Below are 19,089 nucleotides of genomic sequence, written 5' to 3' on the forward strand. Positions count from 1 at the left end.
GGCCGAAGCAGCGGCCCAGGAAGCAGAATGGGGCCGCAACGCCGAATGAAAGATACGACTTTGCATGCAGAAAAAAAATTCATCTAAAATGTGATGTAAATGTAGTTGTACTTTGGTACCATTGTGTAGCCAATACAGCTTTGCCAGTCAACCACTTTCCCACGGTGAAATGAGCTAATTTTTTCGATCTTCCAGGTGGCGACATTCGCAGAGAAAAGTGCATTGTTATTGCGGATGAGCAACTCATACGACGACGGCATGGGCACCGTCCCTGTGGCTGTCTACGACATCGGTCTGGATGACTTCTGGGGAAACTGCTCTGGCGGCGCCATAATGTCACCCCTCATACATGCACTCTCTACAGGCCCCCGCCTGAGTCACGGAAGCACCAGTGGATGTCGCCAATAGAAATGCCCACACGCTGAAAACGAACAATAGTCATAAGCTGGCAAAACGGTGATTGTAGAAGCTGTAGCACGATGGCCGCAATGGCATCCTCACTGCAATGGCATGCCGTAAGTAACTTTGTAATCTTATCACACTCCTGTAATGATGAATTGAGTTCAGTACCTTTGTTGGGCAAGAAATAACTTTGTTGTCTCTGGTAAATCCCAACTGAGTAAAATCTCCTTACTTTTCGTAATGCATTTATAGTATTAATCAATGCATGCTTTCTTATTGTACTTGGATTCACCTATGATTTTATGCCTCTTTACACGAGTATGCTTTTAGTGCCTTTATCTTCACATCGAGCACAATGTACTTGTCGCTCTTCAGCCATGACGCCCTTGCACCACAAAACCTCATCATCATGATCAAACGTGCACAACCTGAACAATAGGGTTGCCACCTGCCTGGTTTTGTACCGGCCCAACTGGTGTTTTTTAGACAGCAGGCCGGTTGCCAGTCTGAACTTAAAACCGGCCATCGTTGGCCGGTTTTTTGGCCGTTGTGCCACTTTTTTTTTTTGTGTGTATTATAAGTCAATTGAGCAACTATGACAATAACACGTGTCGACAAGCTGCACAGATACATGTGAGCAGGAAAAACATGCAGGCAAGCGTGCTCCCTGAGATGAAGGGGGATTAAGGGAAGGAGCAACAGAACGAAATGTTGCCGCTGCAATTCATATGCAAAGAGCTTTTAACGAACGAAGTGATAAGCAATACCTCTTCCTCAGTCACTCTCAATTCAAACATTATGTTGATTACTCTCTACAGAAACGCTACAATATATGGCATTGCATGTCAAAAAAACATGGCGTTTTTTTTCAACGCAAATTCAACGTATACTCCCTGACCCGCCTTCTCCACCGAAGGGCCATTTTTTATTTATTTATTTATTTATTTTCAGGGGAAGGTGGCAACCCTACTCAACAGCCCACGGATTTTAGATGCACTTTAGTAATAACTGTGCTTTGATGAGAAAAATCTTTAATTGCACTAAATGTGCATCGATTTGGAGAACCTCGTTGGCACCATTTTCTGCATTGCTGAGGCATTGTTACCACGAATGGCTACCTACTTTACATGGAAGGGGCAAGACTGCGCTTCTGCGCTTTCACAGCTTTCTCTCTAGAGCTGCTTGCATCAGGCGAGGATGGAAGCACAAGTGTGTTGGATTTCATCATTTAAATTGGGTTGGCTGCTTGGTCTCATGTGCAGACAACGCAATCGAGAAAATATATGAATCAGCAAATGAAATAAACTAGACAAGTAATCACTAAAATCCTTGCAACTGCTCTCGTCAATGCAAACATCTACCCAGCTATGACAACGGAAATGTCATTAATATATTACACCGGGAAATTGAAGGGATGACCATGAAAACAACAGGAAAAATAAATCAGAGGCACTTGCACTTTTATTGGAATACTGATAACACCAAAATCTTTCACTCTTCAACTCTGCTTTAACAACAACAATGGCTGCCTAGTGCTTGCAATCAACCTCCCACACTGCTCTTGCAGAAAAGCCGTTGCCACTCATAAGGAATCCTTCTAGTTCCTCAGATATTGCAAAAAAAGTAGCCGACATTGTGCAAAATGAGAACCTGCCAAGTTGGACGCAAATATAGACTGCCGACAAAATAAATTGCCAACCTCACAATGTGGTAACAATTTATTTGCTTCAAATTGGGCTCTCAGAAGAGCATGAGCTATACAAAATATGCCATTCAGTGTTTTAGTCAAAGAACAGAGAATCCAAACTCCACTTATTACCTCCCAACCGCACCCACACGCTCGCGGATAACGAAACCGCTAAATGCCTTTAATACAAAACACGCCAACATGCACGTAACTGTACAAAACTACATTAAACACGAAACACTACTCAGCACAGCAGGTAGTGTGGAACAAAATAAAACCCCTAACAATACCTCCGCCCCACGAATATGCGTGAACACAACAGGTCTATCATGAACACATGTACAAAACTATGGCGGCGAAAAACATGGGAGGGGTTATCTTACGAGCCTTACACAACAGAGCAACAAGGCACATGGTGTCATGTCGAAACGCTTCTCATCGACAAGGTTACTAAACTGTTAAATGATTTACAACCTTTTTTCGATAACTAACACCCTTTCACTTTATCAAATAACAAAGAAAAACACTCTTTCAAAGGGTGTAATAAACTATAAAACACCCTCTAAAATGGCGTATTCTTACTCTTTCTGCTAGGGTGTAAAAGTGTTAATTATAGGGAGTAAAAATTCACCTTAAGGGTGTAACTTATTTTACAGCGTAGGCATATTTGGCGGTGTGCTGTTGCCACTTATGCTTCCAGTGGAGCTTCCAGTGGAGCCACTGCATGGGCTGGCAATGTGATCCGTGTGGCGTAGCGACAGCTTGCGCACGATGATTTGCTCGATTTCGACGCCTTCTGCCTTCTGCTCAGGCGTGAGGCTGATCACCTCGTGGTCCTCGTTCGTCACGAACACGACTCGGTTCTTGCGGCTGTGGAGCTCGTTTCCAATTACCAGCTGCGGTCAAAGTAGATAGGAATTAAGAAGGTGTCGCTAATAGCGCTCCTACATTAATACTGGTGCAAGCTGCTTTACATGACTCTCCTTCAACAGCCAAGTTTTTAAAAAAAGCTGTAAGACATTCTTTTGCAGCCATAAGACGAGCATCTTAGGTTGGTGCCAAACTTTCCCTGGAATCACATTCTGTGATGAAAAGCTGACGTCAAACTAATGAAAAAATAATAAACGAAACGAAAGCGTACTTAAGGAACAAAAAAGAAAGAACATTCCACCGTGGCGGCAGACAAGCGCGAAACAGCAAGACATTACGTTGAACCTCTTGGAACAACGGCGTAAAAACACAGACACCAGGGGAAGAAAATCACAGGACGACACTGTACTCGTAACTAATTTTATTGAAACCTCATCACCACAAAACGACTACAACCCAAACCATTATACATATCTCAAACCGACTGATCCAAAAACAAAAATTCTTTATCATGCAGTGCTATCGACAGTTCACCAATGCACAAGCCACCTAATGTGGAATGCCCAAATGTTGATTCTTCTGCAGTACATTTCTATTACATCGGGCCCTTTTATTCGTCCTCACTACTATGGCCTATCTAGCCCAAGTGCTCTCGCGTCGATAATGGCTGTGCGTATTTGCAAGAGCGGGATCCTGTCATGGCATGCAAGATAGGTCCTGTGCCCCGGTGAAGTACAGCTGCCCTGTCGATTACTACAGCCATCATCCGGCCACATCAGAAGGGTTCGCAGAATCCTCCGTGCAGAATGAGTTAATCAAGCTCGTTTCCCATAGTTTCATACAACAACTAGAGAGGAATCTGGCGCTGCCAGGCGCTGCGATCATCTGCCGCGATGGGCGTGATGGGTACTTCTGGATTCGGATTGGCAGGCACTCAATGGCTTGCGGGAGTTATTATGAAGTGAATCCTGTAGCCAGTTTCGTTTTCATTTTAGACTTGCATGAACATATTCGCCCTTGTCGGAAGAAGCGTTCAAAAATGCGTTTCTCCTTGATGTGAATGCCACGCATGCGCACTGACGCCGGCCTGAGGGGAAATGTTTTATAACCACAGTTGCAAAATCGGCTGGGTTATCAATTCATTGCCGGCACGGCGAGCACGAAAACACAAATGGTGGCGCTGTGTGCGGCGAAGTTGCGTACGAATTAGAAGTTGCGGCGCTACTTATTCGGCAGAGCAATGTATTTTCGAAGCTGTCGACGGTTGCGAACTTCTAGGGACAGTCACATTTTTCGTGCGAACGCCGGCTCCTACAGCGTAGACCAGCAGTACCAGCGGCTGATAGGAACGCAGTTTGACGAATGTCACTAATTCAGGCTAGAATAACTTCTCCAAAGGTAATAGGTTTCTCTTTTTTTAGGAGCACAAAACTTTTTTAATATTGAGAACTACAAGCAAACCCAAACTTTTACAACTAGTTTTTAAAGTCCGCGTCCCCCTGTAGTTGGTGGCGAATGGCAAACCTACTCCGCAAACCCCCTCAACTCCGCGTCTACTTTATAATTAAACGCGCAGTTTTATTTTGCACAAAATCAGTTTTTAGTCACTAACTTTCTTGTTCGCCATGTAATTTGTAAACGGCGAACCGGGCAATAAGTTTTTTGTCAGAAAACACAATTTGCACAGCCATTGGCCAGTTTCGATCCTACGCAATCCGGTTCCAGAACTACCCATCATTCCCATGGGTAGTTCTGGTAATAAAAATATTGGCGTCTGATTGCTGAATCATCGAGGCAGGATGGCATGGGGAAAAACAAAAGCCAGGCCAAGCTCTTGAACTTAAATAACCAGACTCAAAAACTCTTTGCTAATAACTGCCATTCAAACGTTTCTTCCTCGATTTCCCCGTGTCCCAAACAAAAAGCAAATCCATCGACACATGGTGTCGTGGAAATTGTGGACGACCATAGGTAACAGGCCCTGGGGAATCAGAGCTTATCAGAAAGGCGAATTTCACATTTGTTTATGAATAAGCCTTGCGGCCGCGTTTTGTGTCCGTAATTTACTTCCCACAGTGTACCAACGTGCACTCGAATCCAGAATTGGCCAATTACATGTGAGACATTAACTCCTTGCTAGAGTGTAGGAGAGGCCACAGAGCCACCAAGACATAACAGACATTGCGACAGACGGAAAACACTTCAGAAAAATAAGCAGGCGCAGTTTGTGTGTGCGCTCGAACTGATTTTATTGGAAAAGAATTAACTTGGGCTCTGCACTGCTCCAACGACTACATGTCAAACACAATGAAAGAACAGATGACTGATGCAACACACACACACACACACACACACACACACACGCGCACGCACACACACACACACACACACACACACACACACACACACGCACACGCACGCACACACGCAAATGCACGCACACATGCACTCGCACACGCACACGCGTGCATGCTGGAAGTTAAAAGCTGGGTACGGTGGCGGTAATTGCTCACAACGATAGCGTGGTGCTTTTCCGAGCTACGAGAGCTCATCCCACCTAACAAATGCTAATAAAAACTAATATAAGTGCCTCAGCAAGCAACGAGACACTTTTCTGTTTGTTCCACATGATTTCCCTCCTCGAGACCCTCAATCTGATACCCCAGATTCTTTAGCGCCACACCTCTCTGAATTTTAACCCAATCTGAGAATATCCATGACTCCCGTGTTGCACGGTTCGCCATTTTCGCTATTTTTTCTTATTATTTTTTTAGTTTTTTAACATTTAGTTTGATCAATTGTCTACATTTGAGCTTTTATAATTATTGCAGGTTGAACTTCCCTGATATCTGCATTTTTGTGTAAATGCAGGGCGTTACACGATCCTGGTGGGGGTAGGGAGAGGGGGTACTCGGCAAAGAATGCTACGCATTAAAAAAGCAAAGGCATATCCATGAACGCCTCGCGCTTCAGAGATTCGCGGGGACAGTTCGCTTTGACACGAGGCGTTTTTTCAGGATGCAGAGCAAGAATGCACGGAACCGTAACCCTAAACAGCTTCGACGTAAATGAACGAAGCAGTGATCGCACGTCCCCTCGCCCAATCTTGCTTGTTTCGACCCAGGGACCCAGCACAAAATCAAGTCTAGACTGCCTCTGTCATAAACACGAACACGGAGCCTACATCAAGAGTTTGGTATCCAATATATATGTACAATCGCTTGCAACCAGCGCTAGTCATCATGGGCAGCAGGTATAGCTGTATTAAATCTGCAACGAAAATTGTTTCCGACCTCACAGGAGCTACGGTGTCATGTCGTGCCGAATGAAGAGTTTGAGCTCACGAATTTGCACCCGTGATATTTTCACAACGCACGAATTTGAAAACACAAAAATGCTAATGAAATCACAGTCCATCTGAGCCCGAGTAAATTCCTAGCACGAGAGAGTTGTGAGGCCATTTGAGTTCTGAATTCATTTTGAGTTCTCAGCCCATTTTGAGTTCTGAGTTCATTTTGAATTTTGAGTACATTTGAGTTTTGAGTCCATTTTGAGTTTGAGTACATTTTGAGTTTGAGTACATTTTGAATTTTGAGTATATTTTGAGTTTGAGTAGCGCAGCGATGGCATAGAGGTAGAGCATCCGCCTCGCGTGCAGAAGGACCGTGGTTCGAATCCCGGTGCCGGACAATTCCCACCGGATTAAAAAAAAAAATCCGCGTATTGATGGAATTGCACAAAGGGGCTTGGGGTGCGGCCTGACCCCGGCAACCATTGCCGGCAATGCACTCCCTCACCAGAGCAGGATTGGCCACCCTGGTGTAGTAACGGCCACAACCACCCATGAATACGCCAATTAACCCTCGGCCCTCAGTCCCCAGCGGCTGCGAAGCAACTGACCACGGCGGCGATCAGACCTGTGACGCAGCAGAGGGTGCTAAGAATCCCTGGATCCGGACAGGCCACCAATGGAATCTGAACCTGGCAATGTTTAACGCGCGGACCTTATCAAGCGAAGCGAGTCTAGAGGTGTTGTTCGAGGAATTAGAGGGCATTAAGGGGGCAGTTGGGTCTTTGGGGCCGAAAAACGGTAAAAAAAAGCGTTTTCTCAAAAATGGAATTTTTAGCCTCCACGGCCATTTTTCTAACAGTCTGTAAATTTCCTCATCAAACGGCATCATATTTTGTTGTTATTATATTATAATAGCATTTTAAAGTGCACTCTACAGCTCAGTTAGCGCAGAATTCGATGGTGAAACGGCACTTTTCTTGCAATGCAAAGCTAGCATTTCATCCTCAGATATCTTGGCACCCAGAGCAGGTACAACTTTAATTCTTTTTGCTTCTGATACCAAAATGTGTGGAGAATACAATATAGGAAACAAATTTTTTAAATGGAGGCTTTGGAAAATTATTATTGTGTTCAATTGGCACCACCTGCGAGCCATTTCTGGCAGAGTGCGGGAGAAGCGAAGTTCCCTGTGTTGTAAAACGACCAAAAATAGTTAAATCAAAAAAGTTCTTCCTATGTTGTATTCTTTAGTCATTTGTCTGCCTAGCCACGTGGTAATTGCCATTCTGAATGAAGTGGTTATTTTGTAACTGTGTCCCAAAATAATGGCAATTAATCATTAATTAACTCAAAATATAATCAGCTTGCAAAAAATCTAATAGGAGATTTGAAATCAGCACAAAAAACTCTATAACGCAGTGCAGTTTCATTAAAATTGGTTGGTAAATAAAAAATATAGCTCTAAGACCAGTCTGCCCCCTTAAATGGGATGTAATAGGGCTTAGCGAGGCTAGGAGGGCAGGCGAAGCACTTACGGTGCTGAAAAATGGACACGTCCTATGTTACCGGGGTCTAGAGGACAGAAGAGAACTGGTAGTGGGATTTCTAGTCAATAAAAGCATAGCTGGCAACATAGAAGAATACTATGGCATTAACGAAAGGCCAGCAGGTCTTGTAATTAGGCTCAATAAGAGGTACAAGCTCAAGGTGGTGCAGGGCTACACGCCCACATCCAGCCACGATGACCAAGTAGTGGGACGCTTCTATGAAGATGTGGAATCGGCAATGGCAAAAGTAAAAACACAGTATACCGTAGTTATGGGGGACTTCAATGCTAAAGTAGGCAGCCATCAGGCTGGAAACAAGGCAGTTGGGAACTATGGACTGGGCTGTAGAAATAGCAGTGGGGACCTACTAGTTGAGTTTGAGGAACAGAATAACCTACGCATAATGAATACTTTCTTCTGTAAACGGGAGAGCCGGAAGTGGACCTGGAGGAGCCCGAATGGGGAGCATAAAAATGAAATAGACCTCATATTATGCGATAACCCTGGCATCGTGCGGAATGTGGAAGTGCTCGGAAGGGTAAGGTGTAGTGACCAACGTATGGTAACATCTCGAATTAGGCTAGATTTGAGGAGGGACCACAACAAGCTAGTACGAAAGAAGCCGATAAATGAACTAACAGTAAGATGTAAAGCAGAAGAATTCAGGATCGCGCTGCAGAACCGATATTCAGCTTTTAACGATGAAGCCGAGCTTACGACACAGGAAGCCAGCGACAGCCTTACACGCATTATCACAGGGTGTGCAGTAGAAGTCGGGGGCACTATGGCTAGACAGGATACTGGTAAACTTTCACAGGAGACGAAAGATCTAATTAGGAAACGGCAAACCATGACAATCTCTACCGCAGCTGACAAAATAGAACTAGCGGAGCTTTCGAAGTTAATCAATAAGCGTAACACAGCTGACATACGGAAGTATAATATGGAGAGGATCGAATACGCTGTAAAGAACGGAGGTAGCCTGAAAGCAGTGAAGAGGCGTCTTGGCGTGGGGAAAAATCAGATGTATGCACTGAAAGATAAGCAAGGCAATGTCATCACAAATAGGGATACAATAGTCACAGTGGCCGAGGGGTTCTATAGGGACCTGTACAGCAGCCGGGACATCCAGGATAATGCCGAACGAGACAGTAGCTCAGAGGAGATAGACATCCCACCAGTAACGACCGAAGAAGTAAGGAAGGCTTTGAAAGAAATGAAAGGGGGCAAAGCCCCTGGTGAGGATCAGATAACAGCAGACCTCTTGAAGGATGGCGGAGAAATTGTACTTAACAACTGGCACACCTGTACACGCAATGCCTAATGACCCCAAGTGTACCGGAATCTTGGAAGAACGCGAACATCATCCAAATCCATAAGAAAGGCGACATGAAGCACTTGAAAAATTACAGGCCGATCAGCTTACTGTCAGTCGTCGACAAGGTACTTACCAAGGCAATTGCTAACAGAATTTCTGCATCCTTAGATTTCAGTCAACCTAAAGAACAAGCAGGGTTCCGAAAAGGTTATTCAACAACGGGCCATATTCACACGATCAATCAGGTGATAGAGAAGTCCGCTGAGTATACTGAACCCCTATTATATATAGCCTTCATAGATTATGAGAAAGCATTTGACTCGGTCGAAACCCTAGCAGTCATTCAGGCATTACGGAACCAGGAGGCAGATGAGCATTATGTAAAAATACTAGAGGATATCTACAATGGGTCCACAGCTACCATCATCCTACATAAGGAGAGCAGTAAAATACCTATAAGGAAGGGTGTCAGACAAGGAGACACAATCTCTCCATTGCTATTCACAGCATGTTCACAAGAAGTATTCAGAAAGTTGGATTGGGAACAGGTGGGAGTAAGGGTTAATGGAGAATACCTCAGTAACCTCAGATTTGCTGATGACGTTGCCTTGCTAAGTAACTCGGGGGACGAATTGCAAAGCATGCTTTCCGCACTGGACGAACAGAGTAGAACCGTGGGCCTGAAAATTAATATGCAGAAAACTAAAGTAACGATCAATAACCTCGGGACAGCACAGCAGTTTGAGATATGATGATGATGATGATGGTTAGTGTTTAATGGCGCAAGGCCAACGAGGGCAAAGAGCGCCAGAGAAGACGTTATTTAATGGAGAAGTGATTACCATACAAAGGTAGGTATAAAAAGGAAGAAAAAAAAAGTGTAAACCGAACATAGTAAAATCAATTATAGAAAATGGTGATGGCTGGTGTATAAAGCCAGATTTGATTATGCGTGATAGGAAATGAGGTTTAAAAACTTGACGTCTAACAAATACTCAAACACACGTTTCACAGAAACAATGGCATCGTCACCTAGAAAAAATGATGGATGTAGGGGAATATGTTGTCTGTAGAGTTCTCTAAAGTGTTTGTGTCGTGTTGTGTGAAGTGCCTTGCATGTGATTAGTATGTGCACTACGGATAGGGCCTCTCCGCACCTGCTGCACTGGGGTCTAGAAGATCCCGTCAGCAGATGCGAGTGCGTCGCATGGGTGTGCCCTATCCGCAGCCTTGCCAAGGCGACTTCTGTGTGTCTGTTGTGTGAGTCAGTTGTGTACCGTCCCAAGTGTGGCTTTATTACGTGTAGTTTGTTGTCTGTCTGTTCGTTCCAGTGTGTTTGCCATGTTCTGCGCAGGTGTTGTTTTATGTGAGGCTTGAGGTCTGTATATGGTACGCTTGTTATGTCGACAGTGTTCCTGAGTGCAGCAGCAGCTGCCCTCTCGTCTGCCAACTCGTTTCCAGCGATCCCAGCGTGTCCTGGGACCCAGCAGAGGAGCAGCTGATGCTTCTGCGCATACACAGACATGATAGATTTAAATACAAGATTAACTATGTGGTTTTTGGGGGGTGTATGCGATGACAGTGCGCGAACAACACTCAAGGAATCTGTGTAGATGATAGACTTTGGAATTTGATTTTCAAGTATGTGTCGTACAATCAATAAAATTCCATATGCTTCTGCTGAGAAAATTGTTGTGTGGACGCTCATGGTTCTCGCTGCACTGAAATTCGGACCATGAGCAGCGCAGGAGACCATAGTGGAGGTTTTAGACGCGTCACTGTAAAATTCTGCAAGTGGGTATTTAAACTGCAGAGACAGAAAGTGCTGCAGTATAGCAGCTCGCGGTACCCGATTTTTGTCAAGTTTCATAAAAGAAAGGTCAGAGGAAACAGGACGAACTTTCCAAGGAGGTAAAATGTCTGAAAAGGATGATCTGTACACGTCTAAAAACGAAGCGCTCAGATCCGAGGCTCGCTCTCTCACTCGAAGTGAAAAGGGCAGAGGAACGGATGGGCGATTTACAAAAAGCAGAGATGTGGATGTGTCGTTAAAGACAGGATAAAAAGGATGGTTATTCAGCGATGAAATTTTAAATGCATAAAGTAAGTCCATGTACGTCCGTTGGTTCTCAAGGCTCCACTTATTACAGTCGGCATACAGACTCTCGACAGGGCTCGTGCGAAAAGCACCCGATGCAAGCCGTAGCCCCAAGTGTAGCACTGGGTCAAGCATTCGCAACGCTGTTTTCGACGCCGACCCATATACCACACTACCATAGTCTAAACGAGACCCAACCAAAGCAGTATAGAGCCGTAGTAGGAGTTCTTTGTCGGAACCATACGATTGATGGGAGAGAACCTTAAGTATATTCATTGTTTTCAGACATTTATGTTTAAGTTTCTTGATGTGTGGAATGAATGTCAGTTTCTGGTCAAACACAACACCTAAGAACTTGTGCTCCTTGTTCACAGGAAGCGACACGCCATTCAGAGTAATGTCTGGGTCCGGATGGACCCCGCGCTTCCTGGAGAACACAACGCAGGAGCTTTTTGCAGGATTCAATTTAAACCCATTCTTGTCTGCCCAGCCGGCAAGCTTCTTGACACCAAGCTGGACTTGACGTTCGCATATTGACATATTACATGATTTAAAAGATATTTGCACGTCGTCTACATACATAGAATAAGAGATTGTTGGTGGCAGTGCCTTTCCAAGAGAGTTCATCTTTACGATAAAGAGAGTGCAACTCAACACGCCTCCTTGCGGCACGCCATTTTCTTGGACGTGAACCTTTGAAAGTGCACAACCAACTCTTACTCTGAACGCTCTGTCCGACAAATAACTAACAAGGGTGTTCAACATATTACCCGAAACACCGAATGACCTGAGATCACTAAGGATCCCATAACGCCAAGCGGTGTCGTAGGCCTTCTCGAGGTCGAAAAAGACAGTTAAGCAGTACTGCTTATGCACGAAGGCATCCTTGATGTATGAGTCAAGTGCAACCAGTTGATCGTTCGTCGATCGCCCCACCCTAAAGCCTGCCTGGCAGCTCTCGAGAAGACCATTGTACTCGAGGAAGTACACAAGCCTGCGATTGATCATCTTCTCGAAGAGCTTGCACAGGCAGCTCGTCAGGGCTATTGGACGGTAACTTGAGGGGGACGACGGGTCCTTTCCCTCCTTCAAGAAAGCCACTACAATGGCCTCCCTCCAAGAGTGTGGAATGTGCCCCGAAAGCCATATTTTATTATATAGATGTAGAAGTGCTTCAAGTGTGTCTGCGTGTAGATGTTGTATCATTGTGTATGTAATGTTGTCTGGGCCTGGAGCTGAGGGTTTACACGTGCTCAGAGCAGCCCTCAGCTCATGTAGTGAAAACAGAGAGTTGTAAGAAGTCTGTGATTTGTTGTTGTCGTGTAGGGACTTCTTTTCACAAGAGGCTTTATACTTCAGGAAAGTGTTCGTGTAGTGTGCTGAACTGGACACGTGTTGGAAGTGTTGTGCGAGTGTGTCAGCCTGGTCTACGAGTGTGTCCCCTGTTGTGTTGACCAGAGGCAGGCTGTGTGTTTGTTGTCCTTTGAGTTTACGTATTCTCGTCCATACTTTCCGTGTGTCTGTGTAGGAGTTAATTGATGTTATGAATGTACGCCAACTATCGCGTTTTGCCTCACGGCGCACACGTTTTCCGAACGCCTTGGCCCGTTTGAACAAGAGGAGGTTACTCGACGTGGGGTACCGACGAAGGATACCCCACGCCTTGTTCTGGGCCTCTCGCGCCCGCCTACAGTTCTCATTCCACCACGGCCTCCGCTGGTTGCGCGGGGCACCAGAGGTGTGGGGAATGGACCTTTCGGCGGCGTCGAGGATGTGCGCCGTGAGCAGTTGGGTAGCTTCTTCAACGTGTAGGTGTCCTATGGATGTGTGGTGTAGTTTGGATGTCTCTGTAAATGTGTTCCAGTTAGCTCTTGCTTCATTGAACCTTTTATGGGAAGATGGACTGCTCGGGCCTGTACCTATATGCGTTAATGAAGTGGGGAAATGGTCACTACCATATGGGTCTGTGCCCACGCCCCATTCAAGACATGGAAAGAGAATTGCAGAACCAATAGCCAAGTCAAGACATGAGTATGTGTTATGTCCTATGTTATGGTATGTAGGCTGTTTATTGTTGAAAAGGCATGCTCCAGAAGATGTAAGGAATTTCTCTATCAGGCGACCTCGGGCATCCGTTCTGGAAGAGCCCCAAAGAGAGTTGTGAGCATTAAGGTCGCCTGTAAGGATGTATGGTTCGGGCAGTTGGTCAACCAGCGCCTCGAAGTCAGAGCTCGAGAGTGAGACATCAGGAGGAATGTATATGGAGCATACCGTTATCAACCTATTAAATATTATTGTTCGAATTGCTACAGCCTCAAGGACAGTGTTCAAGGTGACAGGGTGGCATGCTAAGGATTTGCGGGCAATTATGGCCACACCGCCAGAAGAGTGTGTGCAGCCATCCCTGTCTTTCCTGTATACCAGGTAACTATTCAAGAAATTTGTGTGTTTGGAATTAAGATGTGTTTCCTGGACACACATTAAACTTGGCTGATTGGCATGCAGAATCTCATGCACGTCGTCAAGATTATTCAGAAGGCCTCTGCAGTTCCATTGAACAATGTTTTCTCTTCCCATTATGATGTGTTAGAGCTACTGGAGTGTGATTATTTATGTAGGGTCTTTCGGGGCTTGCACTCTTGGAAGGGGTTTTCTGACCTTCTCTACTGACCTGGACGTCGCAGCCCGTTCCTTCCGCTGCGATGAAAGCCGGAAGGGCTCGACGTCCATGTCGTCATCTGATGGCAAGGGGGTGGCCAGCGGACTGGGCCCCCTTGACGTGGTACCCTTTCGGGTGTTCTTTGCCTGCGCTGCCAGTGCCGAAGGCGTGGGGAGCACCACAGGTGGCACAGGCAGTGAGGCGGGGGAGGGGGTCGCTGCGACTGCCTCCGTCTCCATCTCCGTGCCCTTGCGTGTGCTTTGGGCCGGTGGAGAGGAGGAAACAGAGGGTGCAGCGGCATCCCCAACGGACGTGGATGCCACCACAGCCGCTGCTGACTTAGCAGGCGGTGCGGTGGCGGGTTGGGCCGCCAGAGGCAACCCAGGGGGGGGCGGGGGCGGGACCAAGTCCGACTCGCGGTACTGGGTCCCCGCCGAAACCAGACGCCGCTCCGCCCCTCGGCGAGCTGCGTCGGCGTACCTCCCCAGGGGGAAAGAGGCGAACCTCTTTCGCGCCTCTGGGAAGGTGATGTTTTCCGTGACCTTGATGTTTATTATTTTTTTCTCAAGCTTGAACCGCTCGCAGGTTCGCGAATATGCAGCGTGAGGTCCTTGACAATTAGCACAGAGCAGTTGATTTGATGAACAGTCATCAGTGAGATGGTGTTGGGCACATTTAGCGCAGGTTGGCTGGCCCCGGCACGAGTTGGTACCATGCCCGAACCGCTGGCACTTGTAGCAGCGACGCGGATTCGGGATGTACGCTCGAACGGAGCACGAGATAAAGCCTGCCTTAATGGATTCAGGAAGTGTGGAGCGGTTGAAAGTCAGGATTATATGTTTTGTGGGGATTTCCTTCTTGTCTCGTCTGATGGTTATACGCCTCACTGCAGTTACACCCTGATCTTTCAGGCCTTCTAACAGATCAGCTTCGGTCTCATTCAACAAATCAGTCTCCGAAATCACACCCTGAGAGCTGTTGAGGCTACGATGGGGAGTGACTTTGATGGCCAGATCTGCCATGCAGGTTTGCGACAGGAGGTTAGTGGCTTGTTGCTGCGTCTTGACATTGACTAGAACTTCACCGGTACGGAGTTTCTTAGCATCGAACGATTTTCCGAGGATGCCTTCCAGGAACTTAGTGATCAAGAATACGGACATGGAAGAAACAGGGTTTGTTTTGTCAACTGCCTCGATAACCAAGAATCGAGGATAGTTGTCAGGTTTCGGACTGTGGATTGTTGGAAGGGATGGAAAGGAAACTTCGGTGCGGCCCCTTTTCGGGGGCCGATCACGTTTGGGGGGGGGTTTTGAATTATCCATATAGCATTGGAAAAAAGTAGGGGACGGGGGTACTTTCGTCTCAAACCTTACCCTAATAGCTTGAGAGGTCCCGGAGCTCCCTCCCTGGTGAACAGACAGGGAGCCCATCCGCCGGAGCTTGACCTGGGCTCCGACGGCCACCGTTCGTGGTTTCTAACCCTCCACCTATAAACACATCGCCACGGTTGGATCCAGCTTATGTTTGGGGGCTCGGGGTCCGCGGTATCGCCAGTACCGTCACCAAGATTACTCAAGGTGCCCCGTGCGGGGCAGTTTGAGATAGGTGGCGAGGCAGTGGAAGTGGTAAGCGAATATATCTACTTAGGCCAAGTTGTGACCCCAGATCCCAACCATGAGGCAGAGATAATTAGAAGGATAAGAATGGGGTGGGGTGCATATGGCAGAGATTCTCAGGTAATGAATAGCAGCCTACCATTGTCGCTGAAGAAGAAAGTGTATGACAGCTGCATCTTACCGGTACTCATCTACGGGGCGGAAACCTGGAGGCTCACTAAGAGGGTTCAACTTAAATTGAGAACGACTCAGCAGGCAATGGAGCGGAAAATGATAGGTGTAACATTAAAGGGGTCCTGAAATACCTTCCGCCGATGCGTGTATGTACATGTAACCAAATAAAGCAATGTATTAGCAATCTCCTCCCGCAAGAATTTTGTTGAAGCGATGAGTATTAGCTGAGAAATCGTAAATCAAAAACCGCGTATTATCGTCGCGCCGCGTTTCCTCCTCCTTTCAAGTTACTCTCCGCTGTTGACGGCGAGCGAGCCTTCCCTCCCATGATGCTGCGCTCCTCGGCGGTGACGTACTTCCGCTATTGCGCTGCTCACACAGCCGTCTGCTACGGGTAAGCTTTGTTGACACCATGAATCCCGCTCTCCGCTCAAGGCTGGAAAAGCGAACGAAAAATCTGGCCGCATGTGTGCGGCGGCCTGGCCTTGCCCTTTCGCGGTGTACGTTGCTGCAGAACCTTGCTATCGGTGGCACGCGACTCTTTATCGGCGGCGAACTCACAGCCGCACGGGGAGGATCCTGCGCTCGCTCCCTTGGATGCACAGCGCACTGTTTATCCAAAAAACGCCGTATCAGTGTGTGGCCCCACTGGTGCCGGGTCTTATTTTGTGCCGGTAGTAATTCCTGACGGCGGCATGTGAAAAAGACATTTTAAACCGATACAGAACCCGTGCACAAAACGCCAGTTCAGCTTGGGGCGACGCGTGGTGGAGAGCGGCAACGTTGGCAAAACATGCTCCTCCGCGGCTCTGAGCTTTCTAGCGCTGGAGCGAGCACCATTTCTTTGACAATATCAAACATCGGTTGCCCTGGAAACAAGGCACAAACCGCTCTAGAAGTCAGTTACGGTTGCGTGATCCCGGTTCAGCTTGGGGCCCCACCTCGCGGCATATGGGCACTGCAGGCATACTACCGTATTTACACGATTGTAAGTCGACTCGAATGTAGGTCGACCCCCACAAAATTGCATCTCTAAAAAAAAAAAAAAAAAAAGGGAGCGCCGCCTAGAAAATCGTATCACATAGAGAAGCTCTACCGTCAACCCACACAACGTCTCTACCCTACCATCAATGATCGATGCTCCCACAAGAGCCGTGCGCTCGCGGTATGCGCGATATTTGTTAAAAAAGAAAAGCTTTTTGTAAAAGCACCCGGAATAACCATGTGCTGTGGGTTGAGCGGGAAGAGCACACCTGCTGTGAGATGACAACCATCGAAGCAACCGGCAGCGGCCACAGCCGCGCGATACGAAAACAAACAACATGGCGGCTGACGGAAGCGGCCGCGCGCGATTTACTAACCTCCCACCATCGCGTCGGCGTTGCGCGGGCAACTTTTTCACGCCGGTGTCGACGATTCCGCGCGTGCGGCAGCTTCTGCTGCTTTGAAGTTTTACCATTCTACCTCGGTATGACGCGTGACGAGCGCGGCAGTGGGAGCAGCCTGACGACTTGCCCCAGCCGGCTGGCGCCGCCAATGTTTAGGCTTACCAAGGTGGCGGATATTTGATTGGCGCTGTCCCTAGCGGCGCGGATAATGCTTTATAGTGTCGTTTTGGACCACATTATCAGCCCCTTTCCTGCACAAACGTCTTCGTTTGTGCCTTCAATGATATCTTAAAGAGCGGTTAAAAGCGGTCGCTGGAGCTACGCGCACCTGTTCGCGGCTGGTGACGCCGCCATGTTGCCGCCGCCGATCGCGTAGCGCACAGCATGCGGGTGGAATTCGCGGCAGCGTCAGCGCGGCGCATTTCCGCGAGCAGAAAACGCCCCATGCGGTTCACACTTTAGACCATAACCACGGGAACGAGGGTGCGAAGCTGTCCCCACCTCGTAGCACCCCCGATTTCTGGTTTCTCTTGCCGCTACTAGCGGTAGACGGTTCAACTTCGATTCTAAGTCGACCCCCCAACATTGGATTGTCAAATTTGAAAAAAAGGGTCGACCTACAATCGTGTAAATACGGTACTCACTCCCATTTGGAAGTGCGAGATGCGTTTGGCATTACAGGAGGCGATGGTGTGTGTGTTGTGGACGCCTTTGTTTCGCGATGAAATGCGACGTTGTGCTTCTGCGGGTGGATAGTGCTTCCCATGGTCTGGATTATCTTTCTCAAGCGGCGTACGACTCAACCTCGCATGGGGTATGTGCAGTGTGCGTGGCTAAAAGCCATCTCGGCTTGTGCGCCAGAGTTAAGTGACTTGCTGTTCGTCCCCGCAAACCGCGCGCGAGGTGAGTGCCGAATTTACGAGGGGCAGGATGAGGCAACCCATCGTCTGTCAATCGCGGTTCGGACTTGCAACGCATGTTGTGACGTTGTGTTCGTTCGAAACGCATCTCTGGATTGTTTGGAAGTTGAATAAAATGTATGCGTCAAACCCGGGCATTCGGCTCAGGGCGTTCTCTGCGATTGCAAGAAAGAAGTGCCACGGGGCTTCAACGCTTTCTTTATGGAACGTACTCAAGTAAGAGAATATTCATGTCGTGTTATGGCCCTGTTGCATTCATTACAAACGGTTAAGCGTTTGTTTACACTTGTTTCGTTTGTCGTAAAATGTCCAAGCACTCCGGCACTCCGCTGGCAGATCAGCCGGCGAGCCGACGCTGAGCAGACGACTCATCTCTTTGCCGGAAGTGCGTGAAAAAGCCGCCCAATAGCAGGATGTCTAGCTCATGACGAACATCTGGGAATCGATGATGTAGACATGTGAAGATGGCGGCGTCCAAAAACACGAAGGAAAGGGTGAGAAAAAAGCGACAAACTTTGCAACAAAAGTGTGAGCTTTCCGCTGCGCGTAAAAGAGTAATACTTGGCACAGATGATGTTGACGACCCAATCTAACGATTGCGCTAGTCAATTTAGTGTGCTCAAAACGCCTTTCAGGGCCCCTTTAAGGGACAAGAAGAGAGCGGAGTGGGTCAGGGAACAAACACGTGTTAAGGACATATTAGTAGAGATTAAGAAAAAGAAATGGACGTGGGCAGGGCATGTAATGCGAAGGCAAGATAACCCTAGAGAAGGCAAGCGTTGCAGGGGGCGGCAGAAAGTTAGATGGGCAGATGAGATCAAGAAGCTTGCGGGGATAAATTGGTCACAGTTGGCACAAGACCGAGGTAATTGGAGAATAATGAGAGAGGCCTTTGCCCTGCAGTGGGCGTAGATAGGCTGATGATGATGATGATGATTAGTTTGAGTCCATTTTGAGTTTGAGTACATTTGAGTTTGAGTCCATTTTGAGTTTGAGTACATTTTGAGTTTTGAGTACATTTTGAGTTTGAGTACATTTTGAGTTTTGAGTAATTTTGAGTTGAGTTTTGAGTAATTTTGAGTTTGAGTACATTTTGAGTTCTGAGTACATTTTGAGTT

General features: G+C 47.2%; 1 protein-coding gene across 1 annotated transcript in view; it reads right to left on the reverse strand.

Moving 5' to 3' along the window:
• Positions 1-1,845: 1,845 nt before the first annotated feature.
• The window catches only part of Ppcs (phosphopantothenoylcysteine synthetase), a 51,253-nt gene continuing 34,009 nt past the window's right edge, over positions 1,846-19,089 (reverse strand). The window contains exon 7 of the mRNA XM_077707670.1: positions 1,846-2,985. Coding sequence (XP_077563796.1) covers positions 2,740-2,985 — 246 coding nt within the window. The 3' untranslated portion in view covers positions 1,846-2,739. The remainder of the gene's footprint in view (positions 2,986-19,089) is intronic.

Source organism: Haemaphysalis longicornis, unplaced genomic scaffold (assembly GCF_048455015.1).
Source record: "Haemaphysalis longicornis isolate Haplotype H1 unplaced genomic scaffold, Haemaphysalis longicornis Haplotype H1 scaffold_4, whole genome shotgun sequence".
Classification (NCBI taxonomy): Eukaryota; Metazoa; Arthropoda; class Arachnida; order Ixodida; family Ixodidae; genus Haemaphysalis; species Haemaphysalis longicornis.